Source organism: Grus americana, chromosome 6 (genome assembly GCF_028858705.1).
Source record: "Grus americana isolate bGruAme1 chromosome 6, bGruAme1.mat, whole genome shotgun sequence".
NCBI classification, from domain to species: Eukaryota; Metazoa; Chordata; class Aves; order Gruiformes; family Gruidae; genus Grus; species Grus americana.
This window is the reverse complement of record NC_072857.1, coordinates 31,720,565-31,743,961: the sequence shown is the minus strand read 5'-3', so window position 1 is coordinate 31,743,961 and position 23,397 is coordinate 31,720,565. Positions and strand designations below refer to the sequence as shown.

Genomic DNA, 23,397 nt, shown 5'->3' with positions numbered 1-23,397 from the left:
AACATGTCAGACCAGTTCTCTAAACCACAGTGTCTCTCCCAAGTTATGCTTACCTGGAGTCAGGAATGTTCACTTCTTGAATTCACACCAGCTGCTGAAATCCTGATAGAGGAAAAGTCTAAATCTTACCTAACACTGTTCTCCAAGTGAAGTCATAGGGAATTGTCAGGACAGCAACCTGCACTTTTTACCTTCAAGAGATGAATATAGTAGGAACAGGGAAAACCTAATCAGCTGTTAATAGATGGTTGCAAGTCTAACAAGCTTTGCATCGTGAGCTGTATGGAGGTGCAGACAAAACTGCAAAAAAGTAATTCTGGCTCAAGGAAAAGGTACCCATTGATCTAACCCATTTAATGTCAGTGTGAGGCAAACATAATAAAGAAACTGGTAGCTGATTTGGTAAGTGCTTTTAATGGGGAGAAGCCTCCTATCAGGAATACAGAAAAGGTCTTAGGCTTTGCAAAAGGAAAATAGCATTTTACAGACCAGAAACACAGAAGTTAAGCAGCAGTTTATTGCAGTTGACCAGGTATGTAAATAAAGTGTTCTGACAGTTATGAGTACAAATATTTTTATTTTTGTTTACAGTGGATAGTTTCTCCCTTGTAAACACTAGAAAAGTATTTCCTCTCCAAGCAATTTAAGAATCAGAAAGTATGAACAGAGGTTCATGAACAGCATTGGCTGCCTTCTATCTCTGTTCTTCAATGGCTGCAGGGCATTTCTGTTGTCATACACAGATAAGGGCCTTCTCTCATAGTTCAGACAGAGAGTCCTAACTGAAGCCCTGTTACTGAATAACTAAACATACTTTTTTTTTTGTCAGAGAATGCATCCATGCTTTAAGTTGATTTGTAAATGAAAACTGAACAGAATGTGTGTTTATTTATATATATATATAAATAGGAGCATACAAAAAAAAAATCTTGCCAGTTATTCTGACAGCTTTTCTGATTTACAAGCTTAGTTTAATGGATGGTGCCGGTCACCACACTAATAAAGGCATACCTGTATGCTCTAGTCTGTGTAAGACCCGGTGATGAAACAAATAGTTAAATTAGAATCCCCCATACCCAAAATGCACCCTCCCCAAAGTAAGGCAGCATTGGCTTTCAGAATTTTTAACTACAAAGAAAGAGATTTCCTACCACTTGCTTTAGAAGCATTTTCAGTCATTGCTGTTGCAGCACGCACGCCCTAGGAAGATGGATGGTTTATTCTGTGTTCTTCAACTCGTGCATGAAGTCAGGGAATTCTCACACAGGCTTCACACAGGCTGAGCAAGCAACTTGCCCTGATTTTTGAAAGGCAGCCTTACAGCAGGAGAACACTCAGCTACATGCCCACCAGGGATGAAGCACTGGTGCTTACAATAATCTAAAGGGGATAAGCAGTCAGTCAGAGCAGCTTTCACAGTCTCCAACAGTTTCTGGTTCTGTGACTTTCAGAGAAAACAGGACAAATTTTTCCTATCAGGAATTTTTCACTCACCTTTTAAATCTATGTAGTTTTACACACAGTGTCCTGCAGCAAGGAGTTCTACAGTTAGCTAAACAGATACCTTGATTGGTTTCAAACCTGCTACTTGCCACTTCCATGATTCCCTTCAGTTCTTGTATCAAAAAGAGAATCTTGAAGAATTTATTGCTTTGCTACCCTCTCCATGCCACTCACTTTACAGGTCTCTATCTTGGCTCCTGTCAAGCTGACTTTTTTTCCAGGTGAAGAATTGTATTTTGTTGAATTTTTTTTTCCAATACAGAGCCTAAATGCAGCCCTGTGAGGTGAACGATAATAGAGTGCCAGGAAAACAATCTAGATTCATGTTTCTACAGCAGGGGCAACTTTACATACAGTGAGACAAATAGCATTAAAACCAAACCAGCTGTCCTCAACTCTATAGGAATTGCTGAGGAGGCTCAGAGGAAGCAATTTAGCATTTTTATACTGAATTAAAAAGACTAGAAAGAAATTCAGAGGTTTGCAGCACAGTCAACACCTGTGAGATTCAAGAGCCAGGACTAAAGCACAGTTAGAACTAGGCTACTGAAAAGGAATATGGCTTTAATTCATTTTAAGAAAAGCCTTTCTTGCAAAAAGTCGGGATGTTCTAGAGTGTACTTGTGGACAGCCAGAGCATACACAATTTCTACCCTTGTTCCAAAACACAATCTCCCTTCTGTACATGCCATTAATCATAGAGTTCTTTTTAAAAGATACTAATTTATTTAATTTTTCTGCATTCTCAACAGCTGATATGAAAAGTTCTCAGTTAAAAGTTAAATTATTCTTTTTATCCAATACATGTATTCTAGAAAGGTTAACTGCATTCAATTTAGTCCTTTATACATTGTAACTTGTTATATAAATAGTTCAGTTTTGTTTTAGGATTCACTACTGTTAACCATCTTAAGCAGGGATGCTGCTTTATAAAAGGTCAGTAATTTCTTTTGAAGTACATCAAAGCTTTAAGTTGGAATATTCAGTTTTTTGAACCAATTTTTGCTGCTTTTACAGGTTGGACTTGTATGGAGTACCACCAGTAGTTAAAATTACACACTCCCATGAGAGTTTCAGATAACTCATAAAAATACTTTTAGAAGTAGACCAATGTATCCCAAGTTGCACAAGGCCAGCTGTTACCCCATTTTTAATATGGTAGAGTTACTTGGCTTGCTGCCCAAGGCAGCTGTAACATGTCTTTTTATGACATTTTCCACACCTATATACCATGGAGGAGATCCCTGCTTTTGCGTGACCCTGACCACTGCTCACAGAGCAGTCGGCTGCATGAGAAAGCAGTGGTTGGGGCAGACTCCACAGGGAACACCCAGCCCGGCACGCTCCCCATTAGCGGCGTGATGCTCCTCCACATGATGCCCCCAGACAGGGAACAAACACCAGGTTCGTGCCCCACATCTGTGACCTTGAGATGCCGGTGGGAAAGTGGGGAGAAGCCTTGGCAAGAATGGATTTCTTACCACGTCTGCTACCACAGGTGCTCCTGCGCTCCCATCACTCCCCACGGTGTGCACAGTCCTCCTGCTGGCATGCATCTGGCTTTTAACACAATCACAATTCAGAACTATTTTGCCAGGCTGCCAGCTTTTTTCTTAGGAAATTCAAGTGAGAAAATAGAAGCTGCCCTTTTCAACAATGTGCAATAGGAAAGAGAAGTTGAAGGAATGTCTCCAGCTCCAGGGCTGTGGATTTTTTTGGGGGGAAAAACCCACAAACCTGCTACAAACAGTTGTTAGAGTTGCTCTTCCAGAGTGAAAAAAATAAACAAGCCTGCCTACAACAATTTCATTATGAAATTGGGAAGCAGCTCCAAAGCAATAATCATTCCAAGCTCTACAATGACAATCACGCAAGTAAAAAGGGTTTCCCCTGCCCCCCCTTGTAAAAATAAACTGAAATAGCACTAAGGCTTTGTACTACTTTTGCTTATCATAGCAAGCCTAACTTTTGTCTTTCAAGAGTTACTTTTTGCTTATTGAAATAAGCAGCTTCTGCCAGTGTTCTTTCTGCACAGCTCCCCGCCACAGATTGCGGGCTGACTTCCGCCATCCCAGTCATCTCACGGGGTGCTCGTTTGGAGTCAATGGCTGGTGTTCCTGTCACTGCATTAATTTGCCCACTGCCCTTAGTGCCAGCATCTACCACTGTGGACAGGGAGAGTCCCACGGCAGCGGGTAGGGTACCACCCCAGAGGACCGGAGTGGTGGTGGTAAATGCATTCACTGCACTTCTCTCAATGTTTGCAGTACACCACACACAGGCAGGTATCAAAATCCCTGGGTGATGTGTCTGCTGTACGGCAAACATTGAGAGAAGTGCTGTGAATACATTTGCTGAGTTCTGTTTTGATCTCTCATTTTGACCAAATTATTTTCCATTAGCTTCAGTGTGATGAGCATTTTTAGTTTTTGCTTCTAAAACTAACTGAAAAATGCAATTTTTAGTTATAATCACATTTATCTTCTGGGGATGCATTTTAATGCAGCTTCTCCTCTGTAAAATGTAATTTCAAGACAGCAGCATAAAAATAATTCCTGTTGATGCCTCTCCCCGCAGAGCCCTGCCAGCGTTAACCTCCAGTAATGCAAGCAGCTCCTCCCCATCATGAGGATAGAAGCACAGCAGCTTCATCCTTTCCTCTCAACATTCCTTCTGGAATTTGATGCAAGTGAATACACTTCACCCAGTGTGAGACATTTAGCTAAGAATTTTTATATATACACAGTGTATTTGCATTTTGTCTGTCATCTAATATTGCCTAGTAAGTTGAGCCTACTTCTTCCTCCTGTATGTTATCAGCATCACTGTGTGCACTTTGCTGTCAATGCTTCTTAGCAAGTTTCTCAAACTACTTTTTCATAGACTGCAAGTTATCTTCCAGAGGGTGAGTGGTTCTTAGTTTCCACTTGTGAGTAAATTATGAACACATTATATGAGCTCCATGGTCAGATGGATTTTGGCTTAGATATACAAGGAACCCTGGTAAAATCTGCCTCTGAAATTATATTACAGGAGCAAGTGTCTGCCTACAGCCTCCAGAGGTTTTCTGTACATACCAAGTCTGAACATAGTTTAAATTATTTACACTTTAGTGTAAGACTTACATTTCTTTAGGCTTTTGAGTTTATGCAAGGCAAGTAAAGTGAAAATTACATTAAAACCTAACAACAGCAAATATTTTTCCCCCACCAATATTTACAACACCTTTTAAAAAAACCCATTCCCCCAGCTTGTAAAAAATAAACATCCTCATTCTTTTCCCTCTTACACATTTCAAACTGTCACTGTTCTGCAGCATTTGCTTCCTTGCATGTCAAAATCACTAACAAGTTAGCAGAGCACCCAGTCATGTAGTTATTCTATTGAAGAGAGACAAACCCCCAAATTATTTTGCAGCAGTATTATTACTACAGTAGGATTAACACAACAAAGACAAAAATACAAAATGAGTCTGGGAAGAGTCATAGGATTATACCAATGCATTTAAAGTAGTATGATTTTTTTCAAAAATATTTGAGTGAATTATGTACATGTCCATCTGGTGCAGTTACTTACTTTATCACCGATGCAGTTACTTATCACATACATGTGACCTGAGTGACTCCATCTTCCTGGTCAAACTGTCCATCGTCCAGTTCCCTTAATACTCCATCGCTGCTACTGAACCCTGAAAAGCCTCCATACTGGGAGGATCCCTCCTTGATCCAACATTGTTTAGAAGGAGATAGGTGAAACTCATCAGGTGGTTGTCCGATTTCTACAGGGCGAGAAGTAGCTGTGTCTAATCCAACGCTTCTGCTAGAGACTTTGCCCTTTTCCTCCCCAATAACTTGTCTTAAGGATTTCTTCTGAAACACAAGAGGATGTTTAAGTGTTAGCTTATTTAGGAAAAAAAAATCCAAACATTTTGCAATGAGTCATGCATGGATTTAATGTGAACTGCATTTTAACATAAAGCAGCATTTAACACTCCAGTTTAAACCATGAACTCCTCTGAAGAAAAAGTCTCCAACAGATATATTTTTGTTCTCTATAAATAAATTTCAAGAGAGACAAAGAAGATACAAGACATAGTCAAGAAAGCACAAATGAATGCTAAGAAAAAGTACTGCAACAATGCTTAATTCTTAGGTAGTACTTGGCAGCTCCGCAATGATTTACAAGTCTTAACCCATGCTAAAAATCAGCAGCTTGAAGAAAGCATGATTTCTGCACCTAACGTAAGCATCTAACATATCTTGGCTGTCCTGTACAGCCCTTTGAGCGGGGTCTAAAGAGCCCTTGCACAGTAAGAACTCGGAATGAATACAATCTGACATTAGTACTGAGGTCTGACATGTTTCTTGAAGTGATGACTGCCAACGCCAAAAAGAAAAGCAAGCAGATTATGATTTACGCAAACAACGGCCCTATCAGACTACACTAAGGGTCCTCTGAAGGATGATGAATAAATAAAAGGTTTATTTCATTTTAGCATCAGGAGTTACCTAAGGTACTCAGATCTGTGATGATGCAGCACCTCCAGAGCCACTGACATTGCCTCAAGTTCGAGTCGTAACAGAGAAGCAGGGTCAAGAAGGCAGAAGTGCCCTGGCTCTCTGCCTGGAGCCTTGCTGTCAGCACAAGCACTGCTAAACCAGGAGATGCTTTGCCAGGGGACGCAGCCCCGTCTACGGAAGGAGGACATGGAGCTAAGGAGGAATCCAGCCTCAGCACAGAGCTGCGTTCTGGTGGGTAAGGGACACAAGCACTCTTGCAGGGAGATTTGCACAAATGCAAACACTTTAAAACCAAAAACGCCCCACAACTGTTTTTGCCATGCTCTGTCAAGTTCTGTGCCCCCATTCTATACATCACTAAGATTTTCCTTAAACTCTTCTGAAACAGTAAAAACAATGGCCCTTGTGGCTAAAGGAAATGTATTTAGGGAAGCAGTTACAGGAGACATTGGGAAATTAGACTAAGGGGAAACAGGGTTGCCTCAGGAGAAACAGAAGGAAATAAGCTTTGCCTGGATGCCACAGTAAGAGGATGGAGAAGTCTGCCTAAGGGAAATAAAGGAAAAAAAGAGAAAAGAAAAACAAAACCAAAGAGACAACCCTCAAGCACTGTGTGGTTCAATCTTGGATTGCCTCCTCTGACCTATTTTCTTAGAAAAGCAAGTGGTATGCAATAAAGAACCCACTGAGACAGTATAGCCCTTCTAATCCAAGAGGCCTTTGAAGCATTACATAAATCATAAGTCAGGGCATAATGCACTGTCCCATGAATATAAAAGAAGGCAGAGAGATGAGCTGCTAGGACATAAAATATACCCTCCTCAGAAAAGAGACCCTGTGGGAACAGAGATCAGGTAACAGGGGTTTTCTCCTCAATTCTTACTGAAACAAAACTTCCTTTGGAAATGGCAATGCTAACTTTGACCCAATAATTAAAAAAAAAAAAAATCCTGAGTAGACAAAGCAGCCCGTACCCAGCATTGCCATCCTCCAGAAGACAAGTCACAGTGGGGCAAAGCTCCCGCCATGGCCACTCCCCACCACGCTGCGGAGAGCTGGAAAGTGATGGGGTTGGGCTCTGGGAGCTCAGCAGTTAAGTGTCTGAGGATGCCTCTGTGAGGCTGCTTCCTTATTAAGATTCAGTTAAGAGCTTTGCTGGTTTTGTATTTTGACTCTCTCATAGGTAGCACTCTTCTTGAGGTATCTGAGTTGCAAACATGCTAAGGATATGCTTAAATAGACATAAGAAAACCCTTGCATCACAGTTTAAGTTAAAACATCTTAGATATTTTAAGTATTTCCATGTTTCCAAAATGTCCTAAGTTGTGGACATAACTTTTTTTTTTTAAGAGCTTCAATGTAATTTGAACTTCAATGAAAAGATACACAGCACAAATAAAAATGAAAATGTCATGCCCAACAGTGTAGAATCACAGGAATTACATGTTTTTACCAAAATGTTTGCAAGCGTAAAATTGTACAGCTCTGTCATCAATGTTCAGGGGACATTTTAAATAAGTGTATTTATTAAAGTTGCTAGAGCAAGATTTAATGCTTTCAGATTTCAGTAGTTTATTTTGCACCTGAAATCTAGCTACTCAACAGAAAGCTGGCATGACATTCTACACCATTTAGGTATTATTAACAAATCTATGAATTTAAATTGTAATAAAGGTAATAGGCTGTCAATTCAGACATTCTGGTTAAAAAAAGCAATGAAGTAAAAGGATTAAAATTTAGGGGAAAACCAACATAATTGGAAAAACAGAAGGAAAATGTTAGCTCTGCTAAGTGTTTTAGTTTCAGCCTGAACTACCTATTCATCCCATGCTAAAATGACCTCAGCATACTGAAATTTCCTGATGAAGTAGTAAAATATTCACTGGTACTTAAGGAGCACATTTAGATACTAAGTTTGTTCAGATTTTAAACACCATAATCCTGATGTAAATGGCTACAAATCAGCTATTTCTTGTTTACTTCCAATACCTTAATGCTTAAGTCAAAAGTTTCCTATTACAATAAAGTAAAACAATCACTATGAAACACATTACCATTTTATTTGTATAAACCAAAGAATGTAAAGATCATTCAGCTGCTGATCACCTACCTCCCAATTGGGTAACAGAATTTAAACTGTGAGCATAATGCTTCCTGTTTTTACTTTAAACCATGTCTCAGATTCATCAGTTCCTTAGACTGAATGTTTTTACAGAACTGGTTTGTATTACATCTCTTGGCAGAATCCAGTCTTAACCATTTTAACTTGTGTCATGTAGCTATGCTGCCTTTTAATAGATGCTTATAGTTAGAAATAACATGCCTTACCAAGGAAAGAGGATTCATATCAGGAGTCCATGCTGTTGTTACACAGAGTATTAAGTAGGGAAGCATCAGGAAAAATCTGAATTTGATAATGACTGACATAATAAGGTTTTTATGTATTTACAATAATACTGATATCAAAATTATGTTCCAACACAGTTTCAGAGATGTATTAGGAAAGAATGTAAAGACTGCAGAGTCAGGCATGGGGTCAGAACCTCTAAAGCTAAAAGCCTCACTCAACAAGGCCAGGGAGTTGTTGAGGTCCAGCTGCAGGAGTTTTAAATCCTCTATTTCTGTCACACATTTTCATGTAGCAACAGCCAACACCCCTTCACTCTGTTAACCTCCAGACTACAGTATCCCTTGCACAGCTTGACACTTGTATTCTTCCACAAGGGGGAAAGTAGAAGTTTTGGAGGTCAAAATATTTTTTTTTCATGTGTAAGAGATCCAGGATTTGAATCAGAACATTTAAGGCCTCCTGAAGACTTCTAAAGAAATACTTAGAGCATAGCCAGCCTCACCCACCTGAGACACAGTAATTTCTTAGCACAAAACAGGTTTTTAGCATGCTTATGCTTTTCTCAATGGCTTAGTTTAAGAGGTATACCTCTGAGAAAAAACTCCAAACATATGAGTTCAGCTGCAAGAGCCCTCCACAAACTTGTTTCAAGTGAAACCCTTTGCTGCTGCTTTTTCCCCCCCCATTAATTTTGAGGTCTAGTATGTTTCTATACCTAACCATTATGTGAAGTACTAATTTGTTTAATACTATAAGCATGTTACTCACCTCTGGTGTCTGGACAGCAGAATTCCACATAACAGGTCTCTGAAGAAAAACTACTTGCTTTGTGGCCAGATTTCCTTCACTAAAATTCAAATAAAATTGTTTCAGTATTTTAAAGGCAACAGTCACTAACACATTCATACCTTTCAGAGTCAAGTGTAAGTTGTGTGTACATAAGTTCATGAATAAGAGAGACTACCAAGCATTAACTAGTTTATTAATTCCTAAACAGTTCTGTAATCCCATTCAAAAAAAAAAAGCACAGAGCTGAGTTAAGGTGTTGCACATGAAAATATGTATAGAACAAAAATTTTTATTACTACAATTAGAGTTATTTAACATGTCTTCTCTTGAAGTTTAAAGTACCAGAGCTCCTACTTTTAATCAGAGTCTGTACCTTTATGCCTGAAATTAACCTCAAAGAATCCTTCTTTCATCTAATCTTCACTGTCAAACATACAGCAAGGTATTACTATCTATTAACGCCACAACAAATAGACCCAATCTCAATAGATGCACAGCTTCAAGAAGGACCTTGATACTTTCTGGTATGAAACTTGGGAAGTAACATTCTTTACTGCTAACTAAAAGGTGTTTTCTGGTTGTACCATGGCATCTGACTGACACAGCAGGATAAACTTGCTGTCTCACCACCTAGGGATAAAAGGACTCACCTGAGTTGTATAAGCTCTATGTCCACAATGAGGTAAGTGACACTGGCTGTTTTGTACATGGGAGGTGCATGCATAGGAAGGACAAGACACTAAAGCAGTAAGATAAAGGAGAAAAAAGGAAGAGGAACTTTGACAAATGTTGATGCTGTTGTGGTAGATATAATTTAAAGGAGCATTGTTGTGGGGTTTTTTTCCCCCAAAGGGAAATAGTTTTAGAAAAATGAATGTGAAAAGGCAAAGTTTTTGCTCAAAACCAAATCAGATGTTACTGATATGATGTTTCAAAGGTGTTACACACTCTTAGTACTGGTGATACATCCTCTTGGAAGTTTTTATCTATTTATTTTCATCACCTTTCCATCAGAAATACAGGTCAGCACACTGATTGCTTATGTACTACAAAGCCTAACTCTGTGGCACTGAAAGAGTGCAAGAATTTCAAGACCTGAGCTTTATTTCAATAAACTCTTCTTTTTCCCTCCAACTCCTACTTCTGGGCAGTATTCAATGAGATCTTTATGCATATATAAAGGAAAGATGCTGAAACACTTTGGCAGAAGAGCGACTACAGATTTAAGAGTGCACTAAAGTAGCAAAATAGAAACACAAGAGAGACATTTGGTGAGTTCATCTGAAGTATCTATGATTCTATATGTTCTATCAATCATAAAAGTATTATTATACACAACATTATGGAAAGAACTACTAAAATTATGTAAGTTTGTACTTCAGTATGGGTATGTTATAATCGTAACCACACACAAAGTTGAGAAAACGGATTGGTGTTTTGTGCCAGGGCTAGAACTGCTAGAATTAATTTATATTTAACATTAGGCACTTGCTCTAAGAAAAATCAGGGATTAAAACTATTCCTATGAGATCAAGAAGAGCTTGTTAAAAGCCTGCCCCAGTAGACCTTCTGGAAGTAAGCCCTGAGAAAACACACAAGACAGCATGATTCCTAGCATATTCTGCTACATCTGATCAACAGTCAGTGACGATGGTTTTGTGATGGTGTTTGGCCCCTCACAATCTTCCTTTCACTCTAGCTGAACTCAGGTCATGGCATATCTTTGCATGTCTTCCTTGGATGAGAACAGAGAACAAACTCCAGCTTGTGGGGAAAACAAGGAGGCAGGAGAACAAACTCAGTTTCCTTAAGTTAGCAAGGTTTCCTGCTCTAAGAGCCTTTACCTCGCTATCTGTATTCATCGAAAGAAAACATGTTACAATTTTATGTTATGACAAGGAAATCGGCCATCCTGCAACCTTATTCCACTTGGCTAGGTATCTCTCCCTGCCTCAGTTATGTCTGTTTTGATAATATCAATTGGGAAATCTCTCTTCAGCGAGAAGGCTGAGCATAGTCCCTGGCACAGGGGAAGAGCCTACGGCATATTTTGTAACAGTGTCTGCATTCCTTCAGGAAAAAAAAAAAAAACCCAAACATTAAGCTACAGCTCGTACAAATTCTACTAGAACAGGGAAAGGACACGATGGTGAGTAGACAATAAGTAAATTAACAGTTTTCTAAGTCTGACCTTATTAAAATGCCACACACGACAAAGCTGCTATGAGCTTAATTCAGAAAGAACTCAATGACAGTGGGATTTCCACAGAATTTAAATGAGAAAAAGTGCTCAGAGCAAGCCACTCTGTAGCTTCCCTCACATTTCCACATTCCATCTTTGCCTCACAAGTCAGGGCATTTTGAAAACTTAGATTAAGTAGTTTGTCATGATAAATTAATAACCACAGTGTCAGTGTTTTTGCACTTTATTTGCCTGCCTGCTTCCAGGCACTCATGTATGTCTGCCTGGCCCATTTTCAGGGACTACAGTACTCAGTGAGGGGAAATAAAGGTCACTGCAGAGTAAGGCTGCTGAAGCCTTTTTCCTGTCTCTTCTTTTAAGAGGGATGAAGAGCAACAGAGACTCTTTTGTTAAAACATCAGCAATTTGCTTGTCTGCTTATGCTGTACGGGCAATAAGTTTGTCCTCTTATACATATATATTTAATAAGTCCCCCAAAACAATCATCAAGCTAGAAGCTAACTAGTACTGCCATTAGTTCTGATTCTCACAGGTCTATTTTTTAATGCATGAACATTTTATACACAAAGCACTTAAAATTAAGGCTAGACAAAGTTTTCTGAAAAATGAACAAAAGGAGCAAGATAATAAATTCTTTTAACCCTTTTGGGGGGGGGGGGGGGAGGGAGGGGGGCAGGGAAGAGCATTTCCCAAAATAAAGTTTTGCACTCCTTTGGAATTGCGTAGCATCTAGACTTTCAGCTATGACACACACACACCAGCTTGGGGTAAGTCTCCTGGCTTAAAGGATCTGTTTAATGAAAACATTAAAAAATCTTTAGAAATAGCTGTAATTTTAGACCACAAACATGTATGAAATTATACAAACTCACAATAATATCATATTAGTAACTGCAGTATCACTAAGTTAGCAGCAAAGTATTTTCTAATGTATTTCTCCCCCCTAGATTTAACTCCTAAAAGCACTACTAATTTTATCCTTGCTATATACCTTCTGAACTTGGCATAATTACTGTCAAATTCTTGTCTTGAAGACATTTACCTATTAAGTAAGAGTCGTATATAATGCAGGAGGCCCTTTAGGTCACTAATATTATTGTGGGTCTGTCCTGTATTCTTTTTTGGTGAAAAAAATCTTTATTGACTGCTGACAAAACTTAAATACCCAAGATATGGTTGGATACAACAAACATCATCATATGAACTTTTTTTTGTCATGCTCTGTCTTCCCACACGCCTGGAAAAAGAGATTCACTGACAGAAGAAGGGAACTTCTGTGGGTTTTACAGTGCACTGTCCAAAAATCCCCACCAAAGCCCACCCACAGTGCTTATATTTTTCAAGCAACACTGCACAAAACAACTCTGCATGTTTCAAGAACATGACATCTACCTTTGCCCTATTTGCAACAGCAAAGATAACACTTCTCAAGGAAATGTTTCCTGCATCCAACATGATGTAGCCGTTGAGGTAGGAGTTAAAGGACTAAATAGGCCTATTCAGCTATCACATGCCATGACACTCCATGCAACAGGGTATTTTATTTTCTGAACACATGTAAAGAGAAAAACTTCAAACAACAAAACCATACAGGAACAGACATGACAGCCTGGTGTTTTTTAAACTGTTTCAAATCCTAACCATGTAAAAACCAAAAAAAGGCACACATCAGCGCATGACAACCCTGTCACACCCCAGAACCTGTTAGCCTGTTGGTCACACACTTCATCTGCAGACAAGCAGTGGGCATAATGGCTAGGAACAGGTCACAGAAGATCTGAGATGAGGGGAAGTTTTGCAATAAGTTAGGAGAAGACAGAATAGAGCAAAATATTATGGTGAATAAAAATGGGGAGCAGCCTGCCCTGCTAACATCTTATTCTTAGAATTTTCTTTATATACTTTGTACAAATTCCTTTTTTTTTTTTAAATTAAATATGAAAACATGAATCCCAATTTTTTTTTTTTCAGTGTTTCTGAAGCCCATTAACATTCAGGCTGGGTTTTGAGGTCAGAGTTCCATGTCTGGGAAAAGACCAGCTGTTCGGCAGCAAAAAGTGTCCTTCTTTGAGACATTTAACTTGCATTCCTAGGATAATCCACAACCACAGTAATGACATCTTTCATATCAGACACATAGTAACCATCCAGGAATTTCTTCTCCTCTTTAAATATCAACATCAATGCCTAAAAATAGTATTTATCAATCACTACTTAGCCTACCAGAACAGAAACACATTCTTTTTTGGACTTGGAAGAATTCTTAATTCCAAATTAGGAATTCTTGTTCACAGGTTTTCTTTTTTTTTTTTTTTTTTTTACTTAAGAAAATTGAAGAGCTGTATATGAGATATTACAGGCACACAAAATATGATTTAACATATTTCTTCCAAAAGTATCTTGCAAGCCACACTAAGACAACAAATATTAGACAATTCATGCAGACACCTAGCCAACCATTTAGGCCAGAAAACAAATGCTTTTTATTAGTCTGAATTATTCTAGTGTTGATACAAAGTTAACTCAACTTCAGATTTGGCCATGATACAACCCCCTTTTGCATGATCACAGCTATTAATGGGCTGGTTGTTTCACACCTGGGAAGCAACACTACTTCAGACATCTAGTGCAATTTAAATATCTTACTGGAATATCACCTTCTTACCAGTTCAAGAAACAGGTCCCAGTCTAATGAATCTGTTAGCACTTCCTACAGCACTTTTTCCTTTTTTTTTTTTTCCTTCTTATAGCACTTAGCTTCTTTTAAGTGGCCCTGCCTTTTCTCTGCAATCTATGAGGTACAAAATAGCACCATTGTGCCTGCTGCAAGCACAGACTGATACTCACAGAGAGGTTGACCAGCAGCTGCTCAGGACTATCTTGTCCCTGCTGTCTAAACCCTACAGGGACGGGTACAGTTACACCACTTGTGGGACAAAAGAAGTTTGACGTTAAAACCTCCCTCTCAGCCTATGACCCACAGTGCATCATGACTACAAAAAACTTTCTCTCCCATTGTTCACTCACATCCTTCAAGAAGGAGATGGGGATCCTGAAGGCTTACTCTCAAGCTCTAAGATTTGGCCAAAATTTTCAGCTATTTATCAAAATTAGGCTCAGTGGTTCACAGACCCTTACAAGTCACCATGTTCAGAGCTAATACACTTAGACCACAAAATTTTGTTTGAGGCAATTAAAGGATAACCATTTTGTTTCATATTCTGAAAACTGCTTCTCTCTGGAACAGGAGCTTTACAAGTTCAGAATGTCATAAATTTCAGAAGAAAGCAAAACATACAGACACCCTTAAAAACAAGCAGAACTTGCCCTATTGTTTTACCACGATTTCTTCTGTCTTTGCATTTAACCAGTAGGCTAAAATCAACTATTAAAAAACCCACAGAAAAAACAACCCCCAACATCTATTTCATGACCAGAAAAACCTCCTTCTCACATGGGTGAGTTGATTTAATTATGTCAAATCACTTGAACAAAATTCTGCTTTCTTGGAGCGGTTCTCTTAGAACCTTTCATTCACATACTTTTTCATGCTGTCTTGATTTAATACAGTGAGGTCTGGATCCAAAGATTACTCAAGTCACCCACTCTTTCCACTGTCCTTAATGAGCCCTAAGCCATGCCTCCATACATTTGTTTGTTTTCAAACTTTGGCAATCTTAATCTAATGGAAGGAGAATTAAAAAAAAAAAAAAAAAGAGAAAAAGAGGTGCATGCTTAATCCAGTGTTTCATTTGCCATTTTTTAGCTTGATATTGTGAAGAAAAGCACAGTACTTTTTTTTGTTAAAACCAAAACCTTACAGGGAATCTTGGTCTGTTATTTAGCTCTTATATATATAGGGCCCCCTCAGTCATCTAAATAAATATTACAGTAAGAGAACTGAAATCCAGTAGTTTGGTACTATATTTGAAATGAAACATGTCTACATTAAAGAAGAAAAATAGCCCAATAATTTGCTGGATTAGCACATTCTCCTCCCTAATTTGCAATAAATACTGCATGACTGTCTTGTGACAAAATGACTTCTTACATAGTCCGAACCAGTCATTCACCAAGGTCCTAAATTAGTGAAACATTTCAACACTTGTTTAAACTTGAAGCACATGAGTAACCCCATTGCCAGGGACTGGGTATGTGAGAAAAGATTTCCAAAATAAAATCTTTAATGTTTAGCTATAAACAATTTATTACAAATTTCAGATTATTGGTCTAGTTTGAAACTCACTGAAGACAGTAGTCCTAAAACAGTGTGGTAAAAAAAGATTCCACCATAATGCTACTTACATCTCAAGTTTTATATGCAGTTAATTATTAGCATTTCTCTTCCTTTTTCATTTAAGTACGCAAGTAATCACTTCACAGTTCTGAGACGCATACACCAAAAATGCTGTAATCTATTGTTTGGGTACCTGTCATGTCGTACAATAGGTGTAGGCAGGACACAGGTCAGGAGCCATCCAAATTCAGCCAGCGTGTGCAATAAAGGTCCATAATCTGTTTTAATTTCACACCCCTACATTAATAATTATAAAAAGTAGTAAAGAGACTCTGTACAGGTTTTATTTGCATTTCTATACAAGCTACACCAACTCTTTTGTCATTTATAATGAGACAATCCTTTGAGATGACATTGAACTTTATTGTTTGGTAGAGATTCACTACTTCAAACTGAAAATAATTTGAAAAGTTCAAGACAACAGAAGACTAGGGAAACAAACAGAATATTAACTTGAGGTATAAGCCCTGATTCAGCAAGACGTTCAAAGCACATCTCACTTGTTAAATTTATGTTGCTAAATTAATGCCTGAAACTTTTTAAACACCAGAATAGGTGTCTCAATTGACATATTTATGTTTTTACTTCACATCCGACTAACAAGCATACCACCTAGCTATTTACTTAAGGTTTTGGGGTGTGGTGGTTGGGATTTGTTTTATTTGGTTGTAGGGTTTTTTAAATACGCAAGGTCTTAGTTTTATGCTGGTTTTTTTCACATTGGTAAATGTATTGAATATTGAATATTTCAAAAGCAAGCCCTTAGTATCCTCCAACAATTACTTTCAGATGTCATTAATTCATACCAATAGTCTAATAATATAAAAGTATTCAAAAACATTACATAATTTTATTACTGTACCATGCTCCAGTAGTACATGTAAGTTGATTAGGAAAAGTCTTTCATATTTAGCAGTAAAATTTTACTAAGAATATACATCTGAAAACCATACTCAATTCAGTATCCATTTTTTCGTTCTGTTTCTAGTTTTTGCTACTTTCTTCCCCTTTTTATTTAAAAATACTTCAGAACATTGTCAGTGGAGTTGCACTTGCTGAAATTATGTCTAAATTGGTCTGAAACACACATTTAAAAAATTCTTTGGTGGTTGTATTTGTTGGTATGAACATTTTGTAAGCATCAGGCCACAATCCCTGCAGTGCATTTCTTTTATGCATATTGACCAACAGCCACAGGCCTGACTTCATTGTTATGATTCAAGGCTTTAGATTAGCTTATGCAAGTGGCTTCAACAAATCACCCTGAATGCTTATCAAACACTGGTACAAGCATTCTAAGGAAAAAACAAAGAAAAATCTAAGTAGGAAATAGCATTGCTAAATAATCACCAATTTACCTCAATGACTGTCCATTGTTCAACAACTATTGCATCATTTCCTTTCCTGTTTGAACCTGGAACCCCAGCACCTTCTTCTTCGTAGATAAATAATCCTTCTAAAGATTTGGGCAGATAGTCCCCTGTGAACATAAGGACAAATATAAACTGAAATATAAAGTTTTAGATTTATATGTTACTGAGATGTACATATGGGTTGTTTTTTCCTCATTGAGCAGTCCTAAAATAAAATGAACTGAGACAACAAATAACTCAAATTTGTGGATATTTCTTTGTCTAGTTACAACTTGGTGAAATATGCAAGTGTTGGGTTTGGCTGGGATAGAGTGAATTTTCTTCACTGTAGCTGGTATGGGACTACATTTTGGATTTGTGCTGAAAACACTGTTCATAGCACAGGGATGTTTTCGTTATTGCTGAGCAGTGCTTACACAGAGCCAAGGCCTGTTCTGCTTCTCACACCACCCCACCAGCAAGCAGGCTGGAGGTACACAAGAAGCTGGGAGGGGACACAGCCAGGACATCTGACCCCAACTGACCAAAGGGATATTCCATACCATATGACGTCATGCTCAGCAATAAAGGTGGGGGAAAAAGGAAGAGGGGGATGTTTGTAGTGATGGTGTTTGTCTTTCCAAGTAACCATTACGCATGATGGAGCCCTGCTCTCCTGGAGATGGCTGAACATCTGCCTGCCAATGGGAAGCAGTGACTTAATTCCTTGTTCTGCTTTGCTTGCATGCACAACTTTTGCTTTACCTATTAAACTTTTTCTCAACCCATGAGTTTTCTCACTCTTCTGATTCTCTCCCCCATCCCACTGTGGTGGGGAGCGGGCGAGCAGCTGTGCGGGGGTAAGCTGCTGGCTGGGGTTAAACCATGACAGCAAGTCAACTTAGGATTCAAAACCTCTTTTCTATACAAACTGAAGTATGAACCATTTCATTTTCTCAAAAGTATTAGCCACTTCCATGCTCAAATCTGAATTCCAGTTTCCTGTATTCAACATATCCCCTGCAGCAGATAGGCACCAACCCTCTTTATTCAGCTTCAATATTGTACACCTGACAATAAATGCAGCTTTTAGTGTGGTGGGAGAGAGCATCAAGATGAACAAAGCATGAGTTGCAAAGCCTAGCTACTGCTAAACACATACGTAAATGGCCACAGGAAGAGCCTGAAAGAGAAGTAATTGTAGGAAGATTCCTGATGGGAAGGAAGTTTCAGAGCACAACTCCCTGACTCACTTGTCGAAGCCTGACAGTATCCGTTTGGGCCAAACTAAAGCTGTGCATCAAATCTTGGTTCATTTTCTGGAAGTTGTGCTATGTAAACCAAGAATTCCTGGGGGGTTTTTTGAGCATGCTTGTTAATGTACCATTAAATACCAGCTGTTTATTCATAGTATTTTTTACTATATTGGATGTAGATTTATGTAGTTTGAGCTACAATTATTTAAATACTTGCATGCATATACTTCTTCCATGCTTTTGTAGAGATATTTGACATACTTTATTTTTAGTTTACACATAAATATAATGTGATTGTACATGGAACTTTATATATGGCTTCAGGCACCAACATATGAATATCTGCATAACTCCTAATAATTCATAAATACTCAGTCTTATAAATTCATGGACTTTGATCTTTCTTCAATGTTAAGGCAGTCCACCTAGAACATGTTAGAATATTTCTTTTTCTATCATTGTTCAAACATGATAGAGTAACTAAATTTTGAACAGTTATTGACACAAGACACCTTCACTCAGGAGTAGTTTGAGACAAACTTAATTCATGAACATGTCATGTCAAAGTCACCTCTACTGAAAAAACTTCATGTGCAACTAACTGGTTGACCTGCACATTCTGTCAATTACAGTAGTATTACCTTTGTTAATATCAGTACTAAAAAAAAAGTGCTGTGTGACAGAGAACACAAACCAGAAAAAGCAAAAATATTGCCACAGCACTTGTACTAATCTTAAGTAACTTCTATGATCACAAGAGCCTCCAAAGCAGCTACAAATGGATCCAAATGGCTGCTAAAAAGAGAACTTACCTGGATTATTCTTATGACTGCATCCTCTTTTGGCAGCAGAACACAGAAGTTTGTAATTATTAAGAATTGACAATTTATTTTTAAATTATTTTTATGTTAAGACTTCCTCCTGCCTTAAACTGGGTATTGCATTTTGATCCTGGTAGCAAAAGAATTCTGCTGACTCTGCAGAACAACTGTAGAGTCCAAACCAGAGGAGGATTTTTGCAGCTGACTTTATGTAGTGTTTTTATTTTTATTAAAACAATAACTATAAAATGTGCTCACTTCACTAAAGCTGTATAAGAGGATAACTACTGCTAGAGACATCCCACAGTCTAAAAGCAAACAAAAGTGAGGTAAAGATGACAAATGTACATGCACACACACAAGAAGTAGTTCTAGTAATGAGTGCAAGTGCTTAAATACTTTCTTTCCCCAGAAAAGCATTTTAGGTTTCCCTCTGTTGGATGCCAAACTTTATCTAGTTATAAAAAACTCTCCAATGTTCCCCTCAAAAACAAACATTTTAGCTCAAGAACTCAGTAGGTAAATTAATTCTTACTGCGGTTACAGATACTTGATCAGCTGCAGAATTCCAGCCACATAGTGAGCTGTGCCTTTGAATATATCCAGTTTAATTCAGCAGCGTCCCACCCATTAGTCTAACTGAAACACATACCAGTCAAGTGGGGCTGAAGCAGAAGCACCAGCTGCTGCAAAGAGGCAGCATGAAATCCCCAAGTCAGTCATAACCTGGGTATTAAAGATGGGATAGTTATTCACATAGAGAAGAGCAGACAGCTACAGGGGAATGGGAAGACTGCAAAACTGTTGTTGGACAACAGCTGCAAAGATTAATTTCAACAGCTGTCAAAAACACCCCTCAGTGTATTGTAACTTATCTCCAGAGAGTTATTTTCCAGCTCTAAAAAAATCTATATTGAAAACTAAGAGTCTGATTTCTCACCTCTCCTCCCCCAAAGGAAACTTCGTTCTTCCACTGACTTCAAGAGATCGGAATTATAATTTAAGAGCAAAAAAGATGGCCAATACAAACTGTGCCATTAGACTGTTTATGTGCACAAAATATGCAGTTTGAGAGGGAATAGCTGCCAAATTCCATCTGAGGTAAATATAGTGATGTTGGTGCGCTTGTGTTCCTCTGACAATCACTACATTTACTTTATTGCAGAGCCACAGAAGTGCAGTAATTCAACAAAGCTAAACTACTGAGAACAACGAAAACTGAAGAGTTCTCATTCAGGGTTTGATTTTTTAAGAGCCCACGTCATCTAACTTCCAAAGATTTCAAATGTTTTAAACATTTTTTTATTTTTATTTAAGCCTTTCACTAATCCAGGCCTTGTGAAGGGGATACTGAATGCTTACAATTTTAAATCAAAACATCAGAAAAAAATTAAATAAAGCATATCATAAATATAAAAACTACTCAAACCCCCAGTAATTCTACCCTCCTTGTATAATTCATATAAGATGCAGATGTAAAATGACTTATGAAAGCCACTTTAATACACTAGTAAGTAAACTGCTGCACTTGATAATCAGTCTTATATGAACATCAGAGAAACATATATCTAATGATTTTTTCCCCTCCATTATCTTTTCCTTTAAAAAACAAAACAAAGAAAAGAGAACTAGCACAAAAGGTTTATTTCATTGTAACACTACACTACTTTCCTGCTTTGGAAATCCTCAATTTGATAAAGCAAAGCAGAAATTTCAATTATTCAGAGCTACAACTGCCCAAAAAACAAGTTATTCTCTTTCCAGGTATCAGATTCTATAAATTTACAATGACTATCTGAACACGTTTACATGTTGCCCTTCACAACAAGCAGCAAAACATGATCTACTTTTTGCAAATTACGTAGTTCTACACAAACAAGTAAAAGTTTCATGCTATTCTGGGACAGTACTCACCTTTAGAAGTTTCCCAGTGTACAAAAGAATCAATTAAGGACAATCCTTGTTTATAATAAAATGTGGTTAATTCTAACCAGTCGGCTTCCAGTGTACTAATAACTGGCCCCTTTCTTGATACTTTCATAGACAAAACACCTTCATGATAGCTCCAGCAGGTAGAATCATCATCAAAAACATTGAAGACTGTGTATAGCTTGTCTGAGGAAAGAAAAAGGAAGAGGAATGAACCTCTGGAAGACAGTGCTCTGAAAAAAATATTATAAATCTCTTACTGCAACATGGTTTTCCAATTTTAAGCAACAGTTTTAAGAATTGTTTCCTGATGTAATTGTACTCAGCTTGAGCCCTAAACACACTCAGGACAAGGTGTGAGGGGGGTATGCTCTGGGATACAAGAAAAATTTGAACATATTACAGTTGGGTTGTCACTGGACCTCTTAGGTAGGTGGGTTTTGCATAGAGAAAATATACTACAGCCAAGAAAAACCCAGTGGAAAGAGACTTCATTTCTGTTAGTCACGGAACTTCCGACTACAAATATTTGCAATTAATATAACTGAAGATTAAAGACAATTTTCTAAATTTTTAAATATTAGGAATGCCTAGTACAGTATTGATTTACACCCATTATTTCCTGAAGATTACTGAAGTAGTGGTATAATTAGTTGCCTACTGGGGTTTCCCCACACAATAACTGATGAGTGTGAGTTAAGCACACAAAACCTGCATATCCTCAACTGCTTTTTATATCTAGGCATTAATACAATACTATTACAAAAACAGAGCCATAAACAAGCATTCATTAAAAATTAAAATTCACAAATCCCTATCATTTTAGGAAATCACTGGTGACAAGTTATGAAGTCCTAGATATGTAAATGCATTCTATAAATACACTCACACATGTTACTGCTATGGAGAAATAACACAAAGCAGTTGCCAAAAAGTGCTCTCAGATTGTCTAATACTTCAACATTCGAGCAGCCTAAATCAACACAAACAAACCTTTAGAAAGCAGAGGTATTCACATTGCCAAAACAAAGAAACATGGTTTAGATGACCCCACTTCAGATCCTAGTCTCTCCAGGCTCCAGAAATAGAGGGAGATTTCTAAAGTAGGGTTTGGACTGTAAGTAGTCTGAATCAATCCCTAGGAGAACCCCTCTCTGTTTTGAGAAGTGTTACCGCACTCACTGCAAGTGACATCAGGTGCCTGGAATAAGGTAGAGTAAATGCAGGACAAAATTTTGAACTCTGTCACTGAGAGATGACTCGCCTTTCCATACAGTTCTATTTTATCACCTCCACAGGTGGTTGTATTAGCATAAATGTGTTTATCCTGACAAACCTTAATTTCCTTTCCCATATACTAAAATGAGATTACTTTTATATTTGTTCTTCAGAAAAAAATAAAGTTCCCAATACAACTATTCGATTGCTTATGTGTATCAAATTTGCCTCTGCAAGTGATATGTATATTTATAAATCATCAAAATTCATACATTACAACCACCAAATCTAGAACTCAGACACAGTTTTGCATCTTTTGAGCAGACCTAAATAGAAATGGCATACTGAAGTGGCGGTACATGCCTACATGCATGTAAGACTTACTTTGAATATTCACATCAGTATTTTTTAAAAATGATGGTTACATACAACATTTACAAAGAAAGGTGGTTAAGGTTTTTAAGTGTTGTCTTAGGAACTCAAATAACTTTACTGAGTATTTGACTACTAGCAGAGAAGCCTGGCACGTTCTTGCCCAAACCTTTTTGAAGAATTTCCTGAGAATGCTGCATGTAGGGGATGGACTGGCTACTAATCTACCTGATCACACCAGTCTGTACAAACAAAGCTCCTTAACAGAACCAAGAGTTTTCCACTTTTTGCTTGCAGGATTTCTATTCTGCTACATATTGCAAACCCACTTATTTCAAGCTGTAAGGAAAGAGTTAAGCTTTAACAGATCATGCTATAAAGGCTCAGCATGTTGTAGGAGAACTGCTTTAGTTCAAGTGTTAAAAATAAGAGGGACATTGATTATCTCAGTGCTTAGAGTCATTATCCTGACAGCCTACAAACTGGAGAGGGTGCTTAACTCTTAACAGGAAAGTAAAAAGGTTGCTTTTGAGAGCAATTAAAACATGTCCGGCCCATCAGGGAAGAACCTATTATGTCAAAATACAATCTGATGTGAAAGTTTCATGCTGCCTGCTTTCTACACAGTACTATCTTGCATTAGTTCTCATGCTTTAGATTACTACTTCTTTTCCAACCAGGAGGCCTTAGTGCTTCAGTATCAGCAGTCACTATTTCAGACAGTCACTGACACAGACTACACTATCTCAGATTTTTCTACAACTAAGTTTTCTACCACAGAAAGTTT

At 37.9% G+C, this 23,397-nt stretch overlaps 1 protein-coding gene across 5 annotated transcripts in view; it reads right to left on the bottom strand.

Annotated features, from left to right (window-relative positions):
- Positions 1-2,235: 2,235 nt before the first annotated feature.
- RFTN2 (raftlin family member 2) overlaps positions 2,236-23,397 on the bottom strand; it is a 31,571-nt gene continuing 10,409 nt past the window's right edge. For 4 of the 5 annotated variants that reach the window (XM_054829600.1, XM_054829601.1, XM_054829604.1 and 1 more), the window contains exons 6-10: positions 21,006-21,206; positions 17,021-17,142; positions 15,796-15,899; positions 9,142-9,220; positions 2,236-5,372 (exon numbers count right to left, since the gene is read on the bottom strand). In XM_054829600.1, the coding sequence (XP_054685575.1) occupies positions 5,103-5,372; positions 9,142-9,220; positions 15,796-15,899; positions 17,021-17,142; positions 21,006-21,206 (776 nt within the window). In that variant the 3' untranslated portion in view covers positions 2,236-5,102. The remainder of the gene's footprint in view (positions 5,373-9,141; positions 9,221-15,795; positions 15,900-17,020; positions 17,143-21,005; positions 21,207-23,397) is intronic. The other variant, XM_054829602.1, reaches the window with a different exon arrangement.